Raw genomic sequence first — 22,901 nt, 5'->3', positions numbered from 1 at the left:
AAAAGATCTTTATGCTGAAAAGTATAGAAAGCTTATGAAGGAAATTGAAGAAGATATAAAGAAATGGAAAAACATTCCATGCTCATGGATTGGAAGAATAAATATTGTTAAAATGTCCATACTACCCAAAGTTGTACACATTCAATGCAGTCCCAATCAAAATTGCACCAGCATTCTTCTCGAAGCTACAACAAACAATCCTAAAATTTGTATGGAACCATAAAAGACCCCAAATAGCCAAAGTGATTTTGAAGAAGACGACCAAAGCATTAGTCGTCACAATCCCAGACTTTAGCCTCTACTACAAAGCTGTAATCATCAAGACAGCATGGTATTGGCACAAAAACAGACACATAGACCGATGGAATAGAAACCCCAGAATTAGACCCACAAAAGTATGGCCAAGTAATCTTTGACAAAGCAGGAAAGAATATCCGATGGAAAAAAGACAGTCTCTTTAACCAATGGTGCTGGGAGAACTGGACAACAACATGCAGAAGGATGAAACTAGACCACTTTTTCACACCATTCACAAAAATAAACTCAAAATGGATAAAGGACCTGAATGTGAGACAGGAAACCATCAAAACCCTAGTGGAGGGGCGCCTGGGTGGCTCAGTCGGTTAAGCGTCCGACTTCAGCTCAGGTCACGATCTCGCGGTCCGTGAGTTCGAGCCCTGCGTCGGGCTCTGGGCTGATGGCTCAGAGCCTGGAGCCTGCTTCTGATTCTGTGTCTCCCTCTCTCTCTGCCCCTCCCCCGTCCATGCTCTGTCTCTCTCTGTCTCAAACATAAATAAACGTTAAAAAAAAAAAATTAAAAAAAAAAAACAAAAAAACCCTAGTGGAGAAAGCAGGAAGAAACCTCTCTGACTTCAGCCGCAGCAATTTCTTACTTGACACATCCCCAAAACAAAAGGGAATTAAAAACAAAAATGAACTGTTGGGACCTCATGAAGATAAAAAGCTTCTGCACTGCAAAGGAAACAACAAAACTAAAAGGCAACCAACAGAATGGGAAAAGATACATATCAGACAAAGGGCTGGTATCCAAAATCTATAAAGAGCTCACCAAACTCCACACCCGAAACACAATCCAGTGAAGAAATGGGCAGAAAACATGAATAGACACTTCCCTAAAGAAAACATCCAGATGCCCAACAGGCACATGAAAAGATGCTCAATGTCACTCCTCATCAGGGAAATACAAATCAAAACCACACTGAGATGCTACTTCACGCCAGTCAGAGTGGCTAAAATGAACAAATCAGGAGATTATAGATGCTGGCAAGGATGTGGAGAAACGGGAACCCTCTTGCACTGTTGGTGGGAATGCAAACTGGTTCAGCCGCTCTGGAAAACAGTGTGGAGGTTCCTCAAAAAATTAAAAATAGATCTACCCTATGACCCAGGAATAGCACTGCTAGGAATTTACCCAAGGGACATAGGAGTGCCGATACATAGGGGCACTTGTACCCCAATGTTTATAGTAGCACTTTCAACAGTAACCAAATTATGGAAAGAGCCTAAATGTCCATCAACTGATGAATGGATAAAGAAATTGTGGTTTATATACACAATGGAATACTACTTGGCAATGAGGAAGAATGAAATATGGCCTTTTGTAGCAACGTGGATGGAACTGGAGAGTGTTATGCTAAGTGAAATAAGTCACACAGAGAAAGACAGATACCATATGTTTTCACTCTTATGTGGATCCTGAGAAACTTACCAGAAGACCGTGGGGGAGGGGAAGAAAAAAAAAACAGAGAGGGAGAGAGCCAAACCATAAGAGACTCTTAAAAACTGAAAACAAACTGAGGGTTGATGGGGGGTGGGAGGGAGGGGAGGGTGGGTGATGGGTATTGAGGAGGGCACCTTTTGGGATGAGCACTGGGTGTTGTATGGAAACCAATTTGACAATAAATTTCATATTAAAAAAAAAGAATAAGTACAACAGGCATCTTTCAATCTCATTAAGTCTGTGATCATCTGAACAGAGGCATAAAGGCAACATCACTGAAGTCATTTCTTTTTTGGATGGATTCATGAAGTTACTTTTGATAGATTGGTGCCAACAGGAATTATGTATCTTTTATTTGGAAGTTATTCTGTCCAACTAGTGATGCAAACTTTACCTCTTCTCAGTTTGGAGTAACTTCCAAAAGTCATTAAGTAGAACTGACATAAACCATGAATTCAGTGGTTCCCAGAGTACAGTTTATGATCTCTAGGGGTCCGTAAGACCTTTCAAGGAGTCTGCAATGCCAAAAATACTTTCAAAACCATATTAAAATCCATAGTAGTTTAAAGAGTGTTCTCCAAAAATTCATGTCTACCCAGAACCTATGAATGTGTCCTTATTTGGAAAGAGGGTCTTTATAAATATAATTAGTTAAGATGAGTTCACACTATATTAGAGTGGGCCCTACATCCAGTGACGGTGGCCGTATAAGAATGCAATGTTAGGAGACACACAGGAGGCGGGGGGACCACAGAGGCAGAGACTGCGATTGGCATGAGGCAGCTATAAGCCAAGGGACACCAAGACTCTGGCTACCACCAGAAGCCAGGAGATAGGCTCGAACAAATTCTCCCTCAGTCTCCAGAAGGAACCAGTCCTCTAATACCTTGGTTTCAGACCTTTAGTTTCCTGAACTGCAAGAAAATACCTTGTTTTAAGCCACCCAGTTTATGGTAATTTTATGGAAACCCCAGGAAACAAATAGATTTTGATACCAGGAAGTGGGGTGCTACTGTACAAATACCTAAAAATATGGAAGTGGCTTTGGAATTGGGTAAATGGAAAAGACTGGAAGAATTTTGAGCCATGTAATAATTTAAAAAAAAAAAAAGTCTAGGTTATCTTGAAATGATTTGGTAGAAATATGGAAATATGGACAGTAGAGAAAGCTGGCATCTCAGAGAATTTCTATTTTCATCATGAACAAAATGTTGATAGAAGTGTGAACATTAAAAGGTGCTTCTGGGGTGCCTGGGTGGCTCAGTTGGTTGAGCATCTGACTTTAGCTCAGGTTATGATCTCGCAGCTTGTGAGTTCAAGCCCTGAATCAGGCTCTATGCCAACAGCTCAGAGCCTGGACCCTGCTTCAGATTCTGTGTCTCCCTCTCTCTCTGCCCCTCCCCTGCTAGCCCTCTGTCTCTCAAAAATGAATACATGTTAGAAGATAAAGGTTCTTTTGGTGTGAACTCAGAAATGAACATGTTGGACACTGGAGGAAAAGTAAGGTGGCAGAAAACTTGGCTGACTTGTGTTCTGCTTTGGGGTTAAAGTAGAGCTTGTGAACCATGACATTGAATATTTAGCTGAGGTTTCCAAACAAAATATGGAAGATGTGGCCTACTTTCTTGCTGCTTATAGTAAAATGCAAGAGGAAAGAGATAATTTGAGAAAGGAAATGGTTAGCAAAAAGGAACCAGAACATGATGAGTTTGAAAATTCACAGCCTATCTATTCTGCAAGGGCATGCTCTTCAGAGGTCACCAAGGGTGTGTGCTGGAAAATGTGCGATTAGATTTGTGGCCATGGATACGATCAAGCATCTCAGCAGAAGCTAGGAATAGAGGCACGGTTGTCCAGAAAGGATCTGTGGAGAAGCCTCATGTCTAATGGTGTGGAACTCCTTGACCCATGAAGACTGACGGGTTTGTGAGAATGTTACATCGGCAGAAATGCTGCCATTTTGGCCTCGCAGGGACAGAGATGGGACAAGAGGAAGGAAGGCTGCCAGACTTGTAGGATTCTATAAGCAGGAAATGGGCTGCCCGGAGGGTAAGATTGTGTCCCAGGCTGAGGATAGAGAGGGTAGGGCCAACAGGGCTTCTGATGGTCTAGAGGTTGGGGCTGGGACAGCCTCTGGGCCCAGAGGGCTGGTCAAGCCACAAAAGATTATTTTCAGGCCTTGAAACTTCATGACATTTGCCCTGCTGTGTCACAAATTTGCTTTAGACCAGTGACTCTATTCCACTTTCTTCCTTTTGGAATGGGAATATCTATCCCATGCTTTTTCCACCATCGTATGGTACAAGCTGAAAACATGCTTTTTAGTTTCATACGTCCACCAATGGAAAGGAGACCAAAGGAAAGGAGACCAAGGCCGGGCATACCAGAGTCTAACCCGTACTTGATTTAGACAGAAGGGATGTGACACTCTGAATTGAGAATTTGGAGTTAATGCTGGAATGGGTGAAAAGTTTTGGGAGTGTTGGGATGGGATGGATGTGAATGTTGGGGGACCGGAGGGTAGATTACACTGGGTTTGTTTCCACAAAATTCATGTCTACCAGAAACGGAAGGTGACCTTACGATGCCACTCAGAATTAGGGTACCCACTAAATCTAATGAATGGCATTCTTACAAGGAGGGAGACACACAGAAATATACACACGGGGAAGAATGCCATTTGAGCCACAGATGAAAGTGAGTCAGCAATAAGCCAGTGAACACCAAGACCTGCTGGCAGCCCTGAGATGGTAGGAGAGAGGCATAGAACAAATCCTCCCTCCATCTCCAGAAAGAGCCAAGTCCGACACCTTGATCTTGGATCTCTGGCCTCCTGAACTGCAACGGAATATCCGTTGTTTTAAGCCACCTAGCTTGTGTGACTCTTTCCCAGCAGCTGCAAGAAACGAGCACAGACTTGTTTCAGCAGCTCCAGGAAACAGACAAGATGCTGTTTGCCTTTTTCTCTCATGAGCATACAGTGGAGTTTTCCGGAGGCTGCGTGATGTCTCATATCGTGACAGACTGAATGCAGAGCTGGGGTACGAACCCAGCTGTGTTCTATTAGGCCAGGTAGTAAAGGAATTATGAAAATGTAAAACAGTGTCCCGTGAGTAATCCATTTTCGTTTTGGAAAATAATGTTTCATTAAAAAAAATCTATGTTAATATACTGGGTTTATTATGGTTTTCACATTGGTAATTTTTCCCAGTTTTAATTCCAGTTTGGTAAATGCAGTAGATATGACCCACATATATGACAACTCTTTGGGATCCTCAGTAATTTTTAAGAATATATAAAGAATCTGCATTCAAAATGTCTGAGAACCACTGGCTTACTTATAAAGTTCCAAGTTGAGAAGGACATCCTGGTGTCGGTGCCCCTGCTTCTTGGAAGGTCAACACTGAAAACAGCACTTAAAAGAATGAACTTTAGGGGTGCCTGGATAGCTCAGTCAATTTAAGCGTCTGACTTTGGCTCAGGTCGTGATCTCACAGTTTGTGAGTTCGAGCCCCATGTCCGCAGACAGCTAAGAGCCTGGTGCCTGCTTCGGATTCTGTGTCTCCCTCTCTGTCTGCCCCTCCCCTGCTTGTGCGCTCTTTCTCTCTCTCAAAAATAAACATTAAAAAAATAAACATTAAAAAATTTTTTTAAAAAAAGAACGAACTTCAGAATCACATTGAAGTAGGTTAGATTTTTACATCATCAGCGTCCTCATTTATAAGGTGGGAAAGAATACCTATCTTATCAGTAGTGTGAGGATGAGATATGATAATATATGTAAAGGAGTAGCTGTTTTGGCCATTAAAAACAAGTATTTCCTTTCCCCTGGGCTTAGTGGCTCATTGGTTTCTGGCTGTAAGAAGAGAGGAACAAACATGAGGTCTAAGGCCTCACATATGAATGGTTACGAGTCAAATTCCCATTTATTACTTACTTACCGGACCTAACGTGGAGAAATTTTACGGGACATGAAGACTCCAAGTGCAGAAGAAGAAATCGTAGAAGTCCTCTGGACCATGGGATTTTCTTTTCCCTGAGGAAAATCTTTTGGTCTCTTATCATAATTGCTGCTTGTTAAAACTGGTAAGATACTCGTTAAGGACTTTTGTGACCAAATGATGTGTATATACAAACTCGTTAACATTTTCAAATCAGAACCTCCTCTCTAGCCTCATTAGCTCTGTTTTGGGTCCTTTACCATGCAATGTGAATTCTGTGGACTCAGGCTTAGAGGAAGACGGACGGATATTGATTTCCTGGAATTTCTCCTGTCCACCCAGTGTGTGCTTCTCCCCTGACTGTGGTGAGTCTTCCTATAGGAGACATCAATCACCATAATCAGGTCCCAAAATCACATCAATGTCTAGAGGTCATGCCTTTTTTTCTGGGGAAGGGATAGATCTTGAGAAATGAGCTACAAATTCTCACTACTGACATTAGAAGTAGATAAAAGATCTAATAAAACTCTCTGCCCCATCTATCTATGCCTGACAGGTGGCCTTTAATCTACGAACATAAAAGCAGAATGACTTAAGTTACTGTGACCAGCAGCAGGGTTACAGTGTCTCTGGGTCAGCATCTCATAACTTGTGTGAAGAGGATGTATGGAGACTTGATTTAATTCTTAGAGGAAAAAGCTGGTTCTTTGGTTAGTTTTCTCCTATCACTGCAGAAGAACCCTGCCATCCATATAGAAAAAAAATAAAAAATAAAAAAATAAATTGCAGTCCTCCTTAATCCTCCCTGTACCCCCTTTCCTACTTTTTATTTATCTCCATTGTACTTACGAGCACCACTGTAGTCCTTGTGTTACTTATTTTGCGTACAGTCTGTTCTCCCCCTGGAAAGTAAGCAACGTAGGGGCAGGGAGTTTTGTGTCTTGTTCACTGCTGTATCCCCAGTGCCTAGAACAGTGCCTAGCACACTAGAGACACTTCTCTTTGAAATAAGTGAACAAATGAATTCAGCTCCATTTCCACTGAAACCAAGGTCATCTGACAACAAGCTTCCCCAAATTTCCCCTTCACCTCAAAGTCTGGATCCTTAGCCGTCCTCACACGCCCCCTCGCCGAGACTGAGCCTTCAGCTCTCTTCTCGACTATTCTCTTGCTCTCCTTTGGATGCTGCTGCTTCAGTTACTTCCTCTCATTCATATTTTTTAATGTTTCTCTTCCATTCCCTTCAGCCCAATCTAGCAATCCTACGTAATCTGAATTCTCCAGGACATCTCTGTAGCACCTGCCAACGAGGTCCGTGTTTTCCTTGAAATTCCTTGTGTGGCTTCTGAGATGTTTCTTGGTTTTCTGATTGCTTGTTCTGTCTCCACGGTCTCCTCTTCTTCCTTCTGCGTCCTTAACAGACCCCGCAGCTCTACTCCTTTTCCATACCTCCAGTTGTCTCCTCTTTGTAGATGATGTTTAAAATCATTACCTCTCCCGCGCTGTCTCTTCAATTGAGATCCAGACCTGCATGCTCCAAACCTTGAACTCTTGAGTCCTCTTACTGCCCTCCCTCAATGGGTTCCACCTGAGATTTTACAGATTCCTCTCCCCCGCCAAATGTCTTTCCACCCATGTCCCTCTTCCACAACTGCCACGGGGTAGTTCCTGTCCTTATGCTCGGCCTAATGAAGCGGCCTTCCAATGACTCTTTGTTTCTATTTGCATCAGGTTGCTCCTCGACATGTCCAGCACGGTAATGCTGGGTTCATCTTGATAAAAATATGACAATTGTATCATGCACTGGATCAATGATTCACTCTTGCTTATATAATAAAGTTTAAGCAGGGATTCAAAATCTTCCACAACTTCCCTACTATGTTTCCTAATACCCCTAAGGTCTCAATGAGTTGAACTCCCTATACTTCCCAACACCCAAAACTCTCCTATTGCTGTGGATTTGTTTGTTCTTTCTACTTAAGTCTCCTTTCCTCAAAAGTTTTAAAAACAATTCCCTGCTTAATTCTGATTGTCTGATACCCCATAGACAGCAATGAACATTGACATTCATTCAACTTGCAGTCACTACTCATGTACTGTGTTAACAGGCATTTTGCTAGCCGCTCACAAAGACGAAGACAATCTTTATCCTAAAACTTCAACTCTACGGTTTTAAAAACAGAATTAATGAAGCTATGGAGTGCAGGTGTGGGGGTGGGGGGTCACGGAATAGCATTCTAATATTTTCTCCTTGCTCAAATGTAATTTTTGCTCTATTTATGACTACTCAAATTGAACTTTAAAGGATATTTGCTTCCACGGGTAAGAACAGGACGTCATGCTCAGTCATAATCTCAATATTGTGCGAGATGTGTGTTGATCCCCTGGCACCTTCTTCTCCAACAGCCATGGCAAATAACTCCACTTTCAGTTCTGTCTGCAGACCCGCTGCCACCTATAGGACACAATGTAGCTTTAGAATCAGACACATCGGGGTTCAAATCTGGGTTTTAACATGAATTTGGGCAAGCTAGTTAGACTCTCTAATCCTGTTTTCCCATCTATAAATTTGGCGCACATGAACCATCGCAGTTAGGCACTTACAAGAATTACTTTGTAGATTAGCTAGGTAGACTTCCATGGAGCAAATGGGACCCAGGATAAATTGCTGAAGGGGAAAACCAGGTGCCATTTGGGAAGAAGGGTAAGAAAAATAAAAGCCAGCGTCCTGGAGGTGGCACTGAAGGCAAAGTTTACAATGCCCACAATCGTGCTCTTTCTTGAATATCTGCAGTGACTTCCTAGGGGCATCCTGGCAGATAAAGAGAAGTTTAAAATAAGAGACTACGTGAATCGCACAACTTCCTGGCCCTGCCTCTTAGTGTATAAAGTTCCCAGTGGAGGGCCTATGGTGTGACAGAGCCAGTATAGGGAGACGGGAGGAGTTCAAATGCCAAACTGCTTAGGTCTGAAAGCTACGTGGAAGAGGTCTGGACCAACAAAGAAGAAACCCCAATATATAATGAAGAAGAAACACAGCAAGGAATGGGCTTCTTGCCTTGTCCCTTGAAGAGAACACTGGCCAGGAAAGAAAGAGCTGTTTGTGTTCCTAAGCTGCCTCTCCAGGAGGTAGGCTAAGAAGCAGACTTGAGAACAATTAGCCGGGGGGAAAAAAAAATACATCAGAAACCACCACATGGAAAGCAGTTAGATACAAAAAATTTGTTTTCTTCAGTATAGTTTGTAAATAATAGGACCGGAAAAATGTTTCAACTTTTTCAACAATGTGCTTGTGAAGGTCTGCTTACTGGACGGTATCCAACGCTCCATGTCTGAGGACCAGGCCCTTCGCCCTGGAGCCCAACACGGAGGGCAGGGCTGGGGTGACGCCACTCCGCATGGCAGCTGGCATCCTGCCATCAGGTCTACCCGGGCTCCGAGCACATTCACTCGGTGTTGGCAACCAACCAAGCTGAACAGCGGTTAGCTTTACATATGGACAAGTCTATAGATTATATTTGTGCAGAGCCAAAACTTACTGTCAAAAAGAAAAAAAAATATTAAAAAACTAACAGTCGAGAGTGAGCTTCAAAGAATACACGCTGGGTTTTTAGTACCTATAAAGACTGATCCAACAGTCATTTTGGCTTTGGGCATTGCCCCTACTTTAAATGAAAAGAAAGCCGCTAACTTCCCAGAACAGTGGAAGGAGAGCTGACTTTGATTTTTTGTTTTGTTTTGTTTTTTGCTTTATGTTGCGAAGTTTCTGAAATCTTGACACCGTACGATGATGAAATGTGTGAGAGAGGTGCTCACGAATTGGTGGGTCTAATCTCAAAGTATATTTCTGTTTGGAACTGCAGCCTGCAAACTACTGTTTTGTAGACCATAAGGTATTAGGGCTGGAAGAGGACTAAGAAATTATTGGGTCTAAGCAACTCTTTTTTTTTTTTTAATTTTTTTTAACGTTTATTTATTTTTGAGACAGAGAGAGACAGAGCATGAACAGGGGAGGGGCAGACAGAGAGGGAGACACAGAATCTGAAACAGGCTCCCGGCTCTGAGCTGTCAGCACAGAGCCCGACGTGGGGCTCGAACTCACAGACCGTGAGATCATGACCTGAGCCGAAGTCAGACGCTTAACCGACTGAGCCACCCAGGCGCCTCAAGCAACTCCTTTTATAGATGAGGGACACAAGGCACAGAGGGTTTAATTAACCAACGACACTGCTGCTGGTGGCACAGTCATTACAAGAAGCCAACTGATTTTGCACCATACCTAACTGCCCCTCTGTGTCAACGCACAACCGTGGCAGTTTTAAGATCTTGGGACTCGGCGAACACCGTGTGCTGGTTATAGAATGGGATGCCCTTGCTCTGTGTTCCCATGAGTCCGTGCGCGTCCCAGTCTGTGATGGCTGATCCTGTGTCTACCAGATATCCTCACTTCATTCTGTCACGTAGCCATCCATCTCTTGTGTCCCCGCTATGTGCCCAGCTTTGCGAGCAACTTGTGTGTCCTACTCATTTTTAACATCCCCTGTCCCCTGTCCCTATCCGTGGCGTGCTCAAGTAACTCAAAGCCTGTTGAGTGAAATGGGAGGAATGTTAAACAATACGATGCGCTGATCAAGAAATAAATGTTAAGATTTACAAGTGTGATTTTGTTATATTTTATATATTATTTTATATTTTATATTTTGTATATTTGTAAACTTTTGTTTGCTTGATACTACATTTCTGAAATTATAATTTAAAGTGAGTGACAACATACAGATTTTATATTAAACACCCCACGTTGGGGAATGTGTTGAATAAAGAACAGGTTGACATTTTAAAATTGGCATTTTCAGAGCTCCTTGGAGAAATGAGGGGGCTGATGACGTTAATATACTACCATTTCTTTGTATGTCATTAGATAATATTCTCTTGGCAAACCAAAATAAGCCAAATGTACGTAAAATACAAAGAGCAGAATATTTATTTTTCCAAGGAGTTTTTCATTTTGCAGACAAATTTATTACAGGATACCTTGAGGTAGTCAGCTTTCCAAGCGCATGTCAAATCATATTTAATTTTTAAAAAGGTGGTTTTCATACAACTATACGTAGCTGTAGTATTGGGACAAATGAGTGAACTTCAGGAAAGTTTCCATAGCTGGAAGTTTAACTCTATTTATGCATAGGATCTGTCTCGGGGTCATTACACGAAGTAAGTGATATCAAGCCACATATTGTACCAATACCAGGGATCTTTTGCTTATGATCCTAGAAAAATCAGACTTCTACATGGCTTAAACTGAATGCACAGAATGACTTAAAAGCCCACTCCCATGCACACACTCCCATGCACACACAGGGACACACACAACAGGTAGCACATGGGACTTACAGGACCGGGTTTATAAGTCACTTTCAGTCCTGTGCTGGGTGGGGGCTGCTTCACCCTAAACCTGCCAGGCAAAAAGAGAAAATAAATTTACGCCATCACGAAAAAGCAGTGAATGAACTGGGATGTCATAAAATCAGGAAGGTGTTAATATTTGCTACAAAGGAGCAGGGGGTCCACACCATTAAAGAACCACCCAATATTCAGTTGGGAGAAGCTGGGGCCCCTTTCACAACCCCCTTTCCAGCAACAGTTTTCATCAGCGTCAAACAGACTCCAACCCCAGTTTCAACCCTCTGTTATTGGATGCCGCCGACCAGCTTGGGCTCGGGCCGACTGTCGTGAATGTTTGGCTGGTGTGTGCACGGCAGCATAGCCGCCAGTGTGAACACCGATGCTGCCTGCCAGATCATTAAGCTGAAGAATAAAGGCTCTTTTGGAAAGCAGGAGAGCATGGGAGCCGTCTCGCTCTGCCGTGGCATGGGGCTTGCATGTTTGGGGAGAAGAGAAACAGAAAAGGCTCAGAAAATGTAGAGACCTTGAAAAGCCCCAAGCTCACACGTGGTGCCTATTGATCTCTTTCCCTTCCTGTGGTTTGTGGGTTCTGCCTGAAGGTTAAAGACCTGGAGTAAATTAAAATGCCAGGGAAAGCCTACCTCCACGATGACCTCAATCCCACTCCTCCCACCATCAACTTTGCTGTCTGAGCCATAGTGGCTGAATTTAACAAGCTGAGGAGTGAAATCCCTAAAGCTAAAATTCTATACTGAGTAGACAGGATCTGCATGGATAAGTTTTATTGGTTTGAAGTTGGTTCTCTATTTCTCCCCACCCACTTTGTTGGCAGTAGCCTAAAAAGACAGTAATGTCTGATCTGGTGGCCTGGTTGTTTCTGAGGAAACCAACGTGATTCCTGAAGCTGGGTATGTGCCTCAACTAAAATGGGATGTTGATCTTTTAAACCAGATGCCTCTGTAGCTTTATTACATCTGGTTTCCGGTCTCGAGTCCAGAACCATAAACTGGAAGGACTTGCCACTTAAAATGAGCACAGCTCTGCAACTGAAATAAACATTTATTTCACTGTTTTGGGGGGAGGGGACCCCATATTATGCTTAAGTTTAATCCAAAATAGAATAGGGAAGATTTTGTAATTGGGTATAGACACTTGTAATTGGGTATATGTCCTGGTATAGACATATGGTCTATTGACCCAGTGGGAAGGACTGAACTCCCACACAAGAAGTGACCACAGCTGTGGATAAAGCATGGTGCCACATACAAACAGGTCCACAGGAGATCTGAGATCCTGTCTTGCTCTAGCCAATAAGACCTTAAAACATGTTACTCTGATCCTCTGTAATAGTCTCTGCAAATTCTAAAATTCTAATGATCTGGAAATGAAGGACTCTTGTCACTGAATGCCAGCTGTAGGGTATTTTCAACTGGGAGGTCAGGCTCTGAGTTTCGGCCAAGTCAGATCTTCAGAGGCGAAATGGCCCTAATGACTCAGGTTAATTTTTTTTTTCCTTTTTGCCTCAATTATGCAGAAATAGTGGAGTTAAAATTCCATATGGATCATAAAGTACAAACAAATGTCAGCTGGCATTACAGTGGGTGGTGGGTTTGAGAAATAGACTTTCAGGTTTTATGCGTTAGTTACTATAAGACTTGTACAGCTTCCCCTTTAGTTTTTGCTACCGTAGATCAGCCCCTGAATTGCTTCTACCAAAGTATGAATAACGATTAATGGGAGGACAAAGAAGTGCCCACCACATAGTTGAGGCTTGAAAAATACTGATCTGATGAAGAATGAATGAATGAATGAATGAATGAATGAAGTAAATGGTTGAATGAATGATGTGAGGATTCAAGAGTCAAGGTGTAATTAGAGTTCAGTTCGATAAACGTTCAATGACACAGGTAGCCAAAGACAAGTCTCAGCGAAGGAGAAAGTGACGTGAGTAGACATTTGGTGCCTTGGCCTCACCTGCAAAAGTCCACTCCAACATTCTTGAGCTTCACAGTGGCCGCATAGGTGTGTCCTTCTTTTAGGACTCCAAACTTCACTGATGGTGGGAGAAGGTGGAATCCAAAAGGGGATGAGTTCACGTTATTAATGGCAGCAGACGCAACAGAGGACGTTTTCACTTTGCCTCCAACCAAATCTTGCACCTTTGCATTTAAGGAAAAAGTAACAAAAGAAAATGGTTCCAAGTTGTGTTCCCAAGATAAGAAAAAGGCCCTATCGCCAGAGGAAAAGAACTGCTTGGCTGTGGGAGGAAACGAACACTATAGGTCTCGTGTAATCCTTACAACAGCGCTGTAAGGACAAATTTTAGGCTTTCAGGATGAAGAAGTTGTCGCTCCGAGAAGCATAAGGCGTCATTTGCTCAAGCAAAAGTTTCAAACTCAAGTTGGCCTGATTCTAAACTTTATGCTTTTTCCTCTGTGCTAGTGACTAGCAAACTTCAGCGTCCAGTGACTAGCAAACTTCAGCTTCCGTCTGAATCACCTGGGAGGCTTGTGAAGACACAAATTGCTGACTCTACCCCCCAAGTTTCTCAACCAGTAAATCTGGGAGGGAGGGGCATGAATTTGCATCTGTAACAAGTTCTCAGGCTTTGCCAATGCTGCTGGCCAGCTAATCACACCCTGTGCTCTTGTTATCTTGTTATTAGCCAGCACTGAGCTCAACCTGGGAGTTCATTAGAACGGCCGGTTCTCAGGCCCCCGTGACTCAGAATCTCCATGCTCACAAGATTCCCAGATAATCATGTGTGCATCAAAGTTTGAGAAGCACTCTTACCATGTAACACTTACATTGCAACCTATTCTGTGATGACAATGAACACACGGTGCCATGAAAACATCAAAGGATAACTATCAAAAGGATTGGTAGGCTCAAGGCAGGTGTTCCCAGCAGAGATGAGAGGAAATCTTAATCTTGGAGGCTCTGAGGAAGGAAGGAGCTTTTAAAGAACTAAGGGAGGGGCACCTGGGTAGCTCAGTCAGTTGAGCATCCGGCTTCGGTTCAGGTCTCGTTCTCATGGTTCATGGGTCTGAGCCCCACGTCAGGCTCTGTGCTGACAGCTTAGAGCCTGCTTCGGATTCTGTGTCCCACCTCTCCCCCACTCACGCTCTGTCTCTCAAAAGTGAATAAAGATTAAAAAAAATTTTTTAAAGAACTAAGGGAAACCCATGATGGCTGAAGTGAGTAGGGGGGCAAAACGAGAGTAAAGGCAAACAGGGCTTGTAGCCATGCTGCCATTGTGGATTTTATCCTAAGAGCCACAGGGAAGGATGGCCAATGATCCCTGGGACCAGTGGTGCGCTGGTAAGGTGGCTCTCTGAAAAGAATGTTGATTAGTAGCATTTGCTGATGTGTATGGTGTGAGCACTCCCAGCAGGCTGATTTCAGGCTAGCCATGGTTTAAGAGCCAGCTCCTAAAATTCCCCTCGTGAGCCTGGATGAGCTGGCCCCGGGCAAAGGGCGGCCTTGGCTCATTCTCTGTGTGATCCAAAGGCCTTCATGGGGAGATGATGGTATGTATGTCCACTCAATCGCAGTACCCAGTGGCTGGACATCAGTAACTTCAGTGGGTCGGGATTGCATGAAATGCCACCTGGCATTGGTCCCCATGTCTGTTTTACCTTTGTGAGAGGCTGGGACTTGGGCTTGGAGCTCAGCAGGTAGTGAGGTAACTTCACTTTTTCTTTCCTTGCTTGCCCCGCAACATCCTGCAGCAACGACTGGGTGGGGATTTTCACAGGCTCACAGGACTCTGCTTCTGTTAGAAAAGTTTAAATTGTGCCACACAGACGTTTTACTCAAAGACATTTGAGGGCATACCAGAGTTTATGAGAACATAAGCCAACTTGGGAAACTTTCCTTCTTACCTTTTTAAAAGAACTTATTTAAAGGAACAAAGTCAACCCTAGCGTTATGTCTTTACATTTTACAAAGAGATTGTACCCAACGTTGGTTCTCATGACACCCCTCTGAGATGGGCGGGCAGGTGCTTAATAGCATCATCTATTCTAAATAAATGAGAAAAGTCAAATTCTGAGAAGCTGGGTGACCAGATCTCCCCAGGGTTCTTTCTGTTAAATCAACGAGGGACAATACAGTAAACACTGACTCGGAAAGATCTTTTAAAACCGATGAAGGGGGGCGCCTGGGTGGCGCAGTCGGTTAAGCGTCCGACTTCAGCCAGGTCACGATCTCGCGGTCTGTGAGTTCGAGCCTCGCGTCAGGCTCTGGGCGGATGGCTCGGAGCCTGGAGCCTGTTTCCGATTCTGTGTCTCCCTCTCTCTCTGCCCCTCCCCCGTTCATGCTCTGTCTCTCTCTGTCCCAAAAATAAATAAAAACGTTGAAAAAAAAATTAAAAAAAAAATAAATAAAACCGATGAAGGAAAAACACTTATATTTTTATATATACCCTTATAAATGTATAAGTATTTATATACTTCTAAAAAGTGGCTTAGTAATTACAGGTAAATTAAGCCAGGGAATTAAATCTTCAGATCACCACACTTGGTGAAAGAGTGAGCAAAACTAGATAATGTGCATAGATAGCTGCACCTGTCTTTCTCCAAATACCCAGTGGTTGAAATAGCAATAGTTCTTTAGATCATCTGATTTAAACGTCCTTCCTTGCATTCAGATCACCAAGGGCGGGAAGGCATGGAAACCAATGTCTGAGTGTCCACCATGTGCAGTCGAGCGCCACAAGTGTGTTCTTACATGTAGCATTTTACTCAATTCTCATAAAATCCTACAAGCTGAGGGCTTTGGTATTCTAATCACTGTACACTCAGCACTCTCCCCATTGCCCGTCTCCACCCCCCACTCCGCCCAGACATACTTCTGGTGCCACAACATCTCCGGCTCCAGTCACCAAGATGGTGCATGACCCAAGCAGAGCCAATGCGGGCTCTTCACCAGTGTATTTCCAAGAAGCTGACAGCGATGGCCCCAGCTTTGCCTACCGGGTTATGGATCTGGGAGAATCAAGATCTTGGACCTCTACTGTCATGGTCCCTGCCACATGGACATAGTCTGTTCTTTGCAGGAGAGGGTAAAACCAAACAGGGACAAATCGGGATGAAGCAAGATGGAGGCAGTGGGGGGGGGGGGTGCTGCCCCAAGAGAGGGGCAATCAGACACAAACACACTCCTGAAGGGGCGCCTGGGTGGCGCAGTCGGTTAAGCGTCCGACTTCAGCCAGGTCACGATCTCGCGGTCCGTGAGTTCGAGCCCCGCGTCAGGCTCTGGGCTGATGGCTCAGAGCCTGGAGCCTGTTTCCAATTCTGTGTCTCCCTCTCTCTCTGCCCCTCTCCCGTTCATGCTCTGTCTCTGTCCCAAAAATAAATAAACGTTGAAAAAAAAAAAAAACACACTCCTGAAAAGCCAGAGTGCCTGGATCCAGTCAGCCCTGGGCTGGCACCACATCCACTACTCTGTGGCTGGCTTTTGAGCACCAGTAAATGTCCCCCCACTTTTCTGTTCAGCGACTTTGAGTTCTCTCAGTTACAAATTGAAGAGTCGTAACTAATATAATAGCAATCTCTCTCTCTCTTTTTTTTTTCTTACAAACAAGACAACTGAGGTTAAATAACTGGTCCAAGAAATGGAAAGAAGTGGCAGGGCTGGAATATGCAGCCAAGTGAGTCAGACTCCTCCAGGAACATGTTCCTTCCCTTAGTGTAAGCTAACAGAAAATACAGATACTGGTCTCCACCCCTGGTTGCACAGAACTCCTAAAACCCTTGGGATTTCCTAGATGGTAAGAACGCTAGGAACATCTTTTGTTCTAGGATTTGGTCTTTGACCCAGGTTCCTAACACAGGGCTCCTAAATGCCTTGGACTTTCCTGGGTAATCGCAGAGTCTTTTGATACAATGAGGCTACTCTTCCTGAGCTCCTGGATAGCTTCAAGATGGCGGATGGTCACCAGAAAGACCAAGACATGATTAGCAGCTTAGAACTTTCAGTCCCACCTCCATCCTCTGGGAAGGGGAGAAGAGATGAGGTTGAGTTAATGATGGATCATGCCTGGGTGATGAATCATTCACGAAACTGCCCACCGTACAGGGTTGCGAGAGCTTCTGGGTTGGTGAACACATCCATGTACCAACACCTGGAAGGTGTGCACCCCAACTCCACAGGGGCAGAAGCTCCTATACTGGACCCTTCCAGACCTTGCCCTATGCCTCATCATCTGGCTGTTCATCTCTGCCCTTTATCATTTCCTTTATATAATAAGATGTGAGTTCAGAGCTGTTGTATCAAATTGTAAAACCCTAGGTGGGGTCATGGGAGCCCCAATTGATAGCTGGTTGGTCAGAAGCACGGGTGACAGCCAGGATTTGCGACCCACACCTGAAGTTGGGTGGGGGCCAGTTTTGTGGGACTGAGCCCTTCACCTGTAGGGTCTGCACTACGCGTGGTTGGTGTCAGAATTGAAGTGAATTGTAGGACACCCAATCAGTGCTGCAAAATTGCTTGGTGTGGGAAACTCCTCCCCGCCCCCCCCACCTCTGGGCACAGAAGTGTTCTGTACGAATAGTGACTTTTTCCTAGACAACTGCCCCAGTGTGTCCCAAACTCATCCATGCATCATAATCCCCTGGGCTTGTTCTAGAAAAATAGAGGTTCCCAGGCCACGGGCCAGACAAGCCCAATTTTAGACCAAAACCGAATCAGAATCTCTGGGGATGGAGCTCAGGGAGCAGTGTTTCAATGTCTTTCCCTTTGGTTACCATTTCCTACACGTGCAACCATTCTAATGGGTTGATGTACCTTTTTGTTTGTTTTCTTACCATATGCATATTACTGTTTTGTGTCCGTGCATTTTACGAGTCTAACAAGTTCTAATTAATTGCTCACTCTGTTATTATTAACAGTAAATACTGATAGGGAGTATATCCTGTGCCAGGCACTACTCTGAAAAGCATTTTACAGATACTGATTTAATCTCGACAAACTCGTGATGCATATTACGTTATTTCCCCTTTCCAGAAGAGGAAACGGGAAGAGATAGTGGGGTTAGACAGTGTGCCCAAGGTTACGCAGCTATTCCATAAGGAGCCAGGTACAGCCTGTCTGTACTCTCAGCTCTGCAGGTCACCAGGCTGCCTCCCCTAATACCCCACTGGACTGCCCCTGGGCTTCAGCAGGGATTGGAGGAGGGGGAGGAGTGCTTTGAGGCGCTTGAAGCAGCTGATACAGAGGTACTTCGCATATATCTATATCTATATCTATATCTATATCTATATCTATATAGGTATATATATATATACACACACATATATACACACATACATGTATATATATACACACATATGTGTATGTATGTATAAAATATATAAATATATATTTATATAAAAATTATAAAATTTATATAAATATATATACATGTGTGAAAAAATATATATAAATATATATACGCGTGTAAAAAAATTAATATATATTATATATATATATATATATTTTTTTTTTTTCTTTTTTAGAGACAGAGAGAGAGAGACAGGGAGACAGTGTTAAGCAGGCTCAGGGCCCAGCTGGAAGGCTGACACAGACCTCCATCCCATCACCTGACCTGAGTTGACCTGAGCCATAATCAAGAGTGCAGAAGCTTAACTGACTGAGTGGCCCAGGCGCCCCCAGAAGTGGTTTAATATTTAAATTGGGATGGTCCCACTTTTGGGGGGGGTGTCATCTGAATATGACCGCTGGGCCCAATGCCCCTGAAGAAGCCGTCATGGTTGTCCGCTTCCCCGCTGAGGCGGACGACTGTAGTATTTATTCATCATCACTCTTTTTTTCCCTTCCTCGCAGAGCACGTCTTCCGTGCACGTGGCGCATATTTCTCTGACCCACTGACACTGAACTCAGCTGGTGGGGGAGGGCGTGGTGGCGGCGGCTCCTTCCGTGTGGGGGCTGGAGCACCCCTGACAGTCACCCGCAGCTCTTGGGGCGCGGGTAGAAGTCTAACCACTGCCTCTCCGGAGGAAACCTGCCCTGGTTTGAACACTTTGCCCATCTGCAGCATTTGCTGATTTCTCACCCGGCCTCCCGCAGCTGTCAGGGCGGGGCGGCGGAGCGGGCGCCGGGAGGTGGGGGCTCTCTCAGAGCTCAGGGGCCTGGTGGCGCCCCCGTGCGCCCGGCCGCCCGCCCGCCGCTGGAACAGAGGCTGCCGCAGTCCACCCGCAGCCCCCAGACCCTTACAGCGCTGGCTGTAAACCGCTACGGGATTTACACAGTTTTGTTGCAGCAAATGCCGACAAGCACCTTGTAATTGTACAAAATCCAGACCTCCTCGAGCTGACGCTGTTGCTGCCCAAATGAAAACACTGAACTATTTGTTAGTTTCCAGTTCATTTCTGCCTTCGGGCTTTGGAAGACATGCCCCCTGCCCATCTCTCACGCTCTCTCTCTCTCTCTCTCTCTCTCTCTCTCTCTCTTTTGCATAAAGTATTCTTTGCTCTTTCTTACATCTGGAGGGCAGTGTAATAAAATATAGAGAATGAGGAGTCAAAAAACCTCATTTTTCTCCCCCAGGCTTAGTTCCAGATTCGCTGTATGAGTTTAGATGTTGCTTGACTTCTCTAGGCTTCAGGTTCCTCAAGTAGATGAAATGGGGGTTGTCTGAGGTGATCCAATCTTAAATCTTAAAACTTACGAAATTTTATCTTATTCCCCAAGGCCAGCTCTCCTATAAAGCTTTCCCCACTCTTCCTGTTTTGCACTTCCTTAAGCTTTATTGTTTCCATCCAAACTTAATTCACCACTTTTAGTGAGTCCCGTTACTGTCTCGAATCTCAGCATCTTGATCCCTACAGGTGCAGTAGGTGTCCTTGTTCCAAAGACTCTTCCCTTCTTCCAAATCTCCTGTTTCTTTGAAGCTCGTGCCATCAGATTATTACCTATGACGTCTCCATGATGTACTTGTCGCTTACAGACCTCTGTCATTCCCTTGATTCACTGGAGGTCTTGACACCTCGGATGGACTTCCACTTCACCTGTTGACATCACCTGGACAAGCCACCCAACCCACCCCCCACCGGTCCTCTCTGATTCTCAATCATCTCGTTTTCTTCCTCTTTTCCTCTTCTCCACCCACAAGCTCCCATGGTCAGATCTCAACTTTGCCAACACCAATAATTTTGCCGCTTTCACAGTCTCCGTGTCCACTTTCCTCTCTAGAACACAACCTCCTAAACTTCCAGCCCATTACTCTGTCGTATCTAGCAAACGATCATTTGGCCTCACTGAGGCCTCTAATCAACAGACACTGTCACCTGAAAACCATCAGTCGCCCCTCTCTTGTTTTGCTTTCTTGTTTCTCTGGAATGGACTTTCTATTCTTATCATTATATCCACTCCTTTGCCATCAGACTCGCTCATCTGCCTAATACCAAACATGCAAACCCACCTGCCAGTGTACCCATATTCCTTCTCCTCTCTCCTGTCGCTGGATGAGGTGGCCCTATTTACATCCACGGTCAACTCGGACACTCAGGGTTTGCCGCAAACGTCACGTTCTCTCACCTTCTTTAGAACTTTGCTCTCCTGCAAGCAGGACCTCTTCTCCTGCAAGTTCTCTCTTGCTGCTGAATTACTGTCTGCAAGTCAACATCCTCCAGTGTGTCAAAATTTTTGTTTTTAATATCTCCCCTGGTCACACATCTGCCTCGGCTGCAATGCCGTTCCTCCGTTCTTTTCAGCAAAGCTCTCGGGTGAAGCTGTGCATTCCTGGTTCCTCTTCCACCGTTCTATACACAGCCTGCTTCAGTTGGCTGCAGGCTCCTCCAGGTCCTGAAAGGGCTCTTACCAAGATCACCAGTTATCTCCATCTCCCCCAGTCCCATGGGTATTCTGCCTCTCCCTTGGCCCTTCAGGGCCATGTGATCCACTGGAAATATGGGTTTTCGTGCTCCTGTTCTTCTCCGATCTCACTGGCTTCTTCTTAGTAGCCTTTTCTGGCCCTTCTTCTGCCTGTTACATTCTAGAGTCTTCCCTAGGGCCATGGTTCTCAGAGTGTGATCCAACATCAGCACCACCTGAAGCTTGTTACAACTACAAATTCTCAGCCTCATAACTGGTCACAGAACTCATCCTGGGAACCACCCTTGGTTCCTCTTATTCCTCAGCTCCACATCCCGGTGACCCGTGAGTCCCTTCAGCTCTACCTCCAGGGTGGACAGTCCCAGTGGGTTTAATCCCCCCCAGACTCCACAGCCTTAGCCAGGTCTCTGCCAGTGCTCACATGGCCTGCCTCAGTGGCTTCCTCCCAGCCTCCGCTTCTCCACTCCCCTTACCCCACCCACGAGCTACCGGGTAATCTTTTTAAAATACAAATTATAGGGGCGCCTGCGTGGCTCAGTCGGTTAGGTGTCCAACTTCGGCTCAGGTCATGATCTCACGGTCTGTGAGTTTAAGCCCCGCGTCGGGCTCTGTGCTGACAGCTCAGGGCCTGGAGCCTGTTTCAGATTCTGTGTCTCCCTCTCTCTCTGCCCCTCCCCTGTTCATGCTCTGTTTCTCTCTGTCTCAAAAATAAATAAACGTTAAAAAAAATTTAAAAAAATAAAATACAAATTATAGTTGTGTAAACTACCCTGTTCAAAACCTTCCAGTGGTATTTGAATAAAACTGTACACAGACTAAAACCCCAGACTCCTTATGCACCATCGCATGGTTTTATCTTTATCCCTCCCTCTGACCTCACCTTCCTTTACTTCTTTCTTTGCCCATTGTCTTCTAGCCTTATGCCCATTTTCCTGCTTCTTCTTCTCTAAGGGTCTTCAAACCTGCTGTTCACAATACTTGCCCCCTCTCTCTCCCCCAGGGTTGGCATGGCTGGCTCCTTCCTGTCGTTCTGTCTACACTCAGATGTCCTTTCACAGAGGGGCCTCCTACCCCCCTAATGAAACGCCATCCCTCTCCCCAAGACATTTTCCATACCTTATGTACGGTTTTACTCCGTGATAACATTTATTCCAACCGCAATTTATCTGATTTACCTGTTTATTGATTTATTGTCTAGGTCTGCCCGTGGTCTGTACAGCTCTATAAGACGTAGGCTTTTTAGCTGCTGTATTTCCATGCCTAGAACAATGCCAGGTGTACAATAGGCATTGAGTAAATTGTCCACTAGATGAATAAACTTTATAGAAGAGATAACCTTAAATTGACTTATTTTTATTTTTTTAACATTTATTTATTTTTGGGAGACAGAGTGAGACAGAGCACGAGTGGGGGAGGGGCACAGAGAGGTGGGGACACAGAATCCAGAGCAAGCTCCAGGCTCCGAGCTGTCGGCACAGAGCCCGACGCGGGGCTCGAACTCACGGACCGCGAGATCATGACCTGAGCCAAAGTCGGACGCTTAACCGACTGAACCTCCCCCAGGCGCCCCAGAAGAGATAACTTCGAAATCAGGAAGGCAAAAGGCATGTGTAAGGTAAATCCCTTAAGTCACTCGTAGAGGTGGCAAGATGCTCCCTCTGGGAGAGGTAAAACTAAGACCTCTTGGCCGATTCCCATCTCACTTTGTTTTGTTTTGTTTCTTAGTATAATTTATTGTCAAGTTAGCTAACATACAGTGTATGTTGCTCTTGGTTTTGGGGGTAGATTCCTGTGATTCATTGCTTACGTACAACACCCAGTGCTCATCCCAACAAGTGCCCCCCTCAAAATGGACCATGTCCATAGGAGTGAAGGGGTGCAAATTCATCTACACAATTTTAAATACTCTGTTCTTCTTTTTTTTACAGATCAGCCATAAAGTTGAATTAACTTCAGTGAAATCAGTGTGATTCCACTGT

The 22,901-nt window shown here is 44.7% G+C and overlaps 1 protein-coding gene across 2 annotated transcripts in view; it reads right to left on the bottom strand.

Annotated features, from left to right (window-relative positions):
- SPAG17 (sperm associated antigen 17) overlaps positions 1 to 22,901 on the bottom strand; it is a 235,344-nt gene that overhangs the window by 18,195 nt on the left and 194,248 nt on the right. The window contains exons 44-48 of one of the 2 annotated variants that reach the window (XM_047871565.1): positions 14,724 to 14,860; positions 13,060 to 13,244; positions 11,074 to 11,134; positions 7,993 to 8,137; positions 5,683 to 5,827 (exon numbers count right to left, since the gene is read on the bottom strand). In XM_047871565.1, the coding sequence (XP_047727521.1) occupies positions 5,688 to 5,827; positions 7,993 to 8,137; positions 11,074 to 11,134; positions 13,060 to 13,244; positions 14,724 to 14,860 (668 nt within the window). In that variant the 3' untranslated portion in view covers positions 5,683 to 5,687. Of the gene's footprint in view, positions 1 to 5,682; positions 5,828 to 7,992; positions 8,138 to 11,073; positions 11,135 to 13,059; positions 13,245 to 14,723; positions 14,861 to 22,901 lie in introns of those variants that run through there. The other variant, XM_047871566.1, reaches the window with a different exon arrangement.

The sequence above is a fragment of the Prionailurus viverrinus genome, chromosome C1, assembly GCF_022837055.1.
Source record: "Prionailurus viverrinus isolate Anna chromosome C1, UM_Priviv_1.0, whole genome shotgun sequence".
Lineage (NCBI taxonomy): Eukaryota > Metazoa > Chordata > Mammalia > Carnivora > Felidae > Prionailurus > Prionailurus viverrinus.
This window is presented reverse-complemented; position numbering and strand designations above follow the sequence as displayed.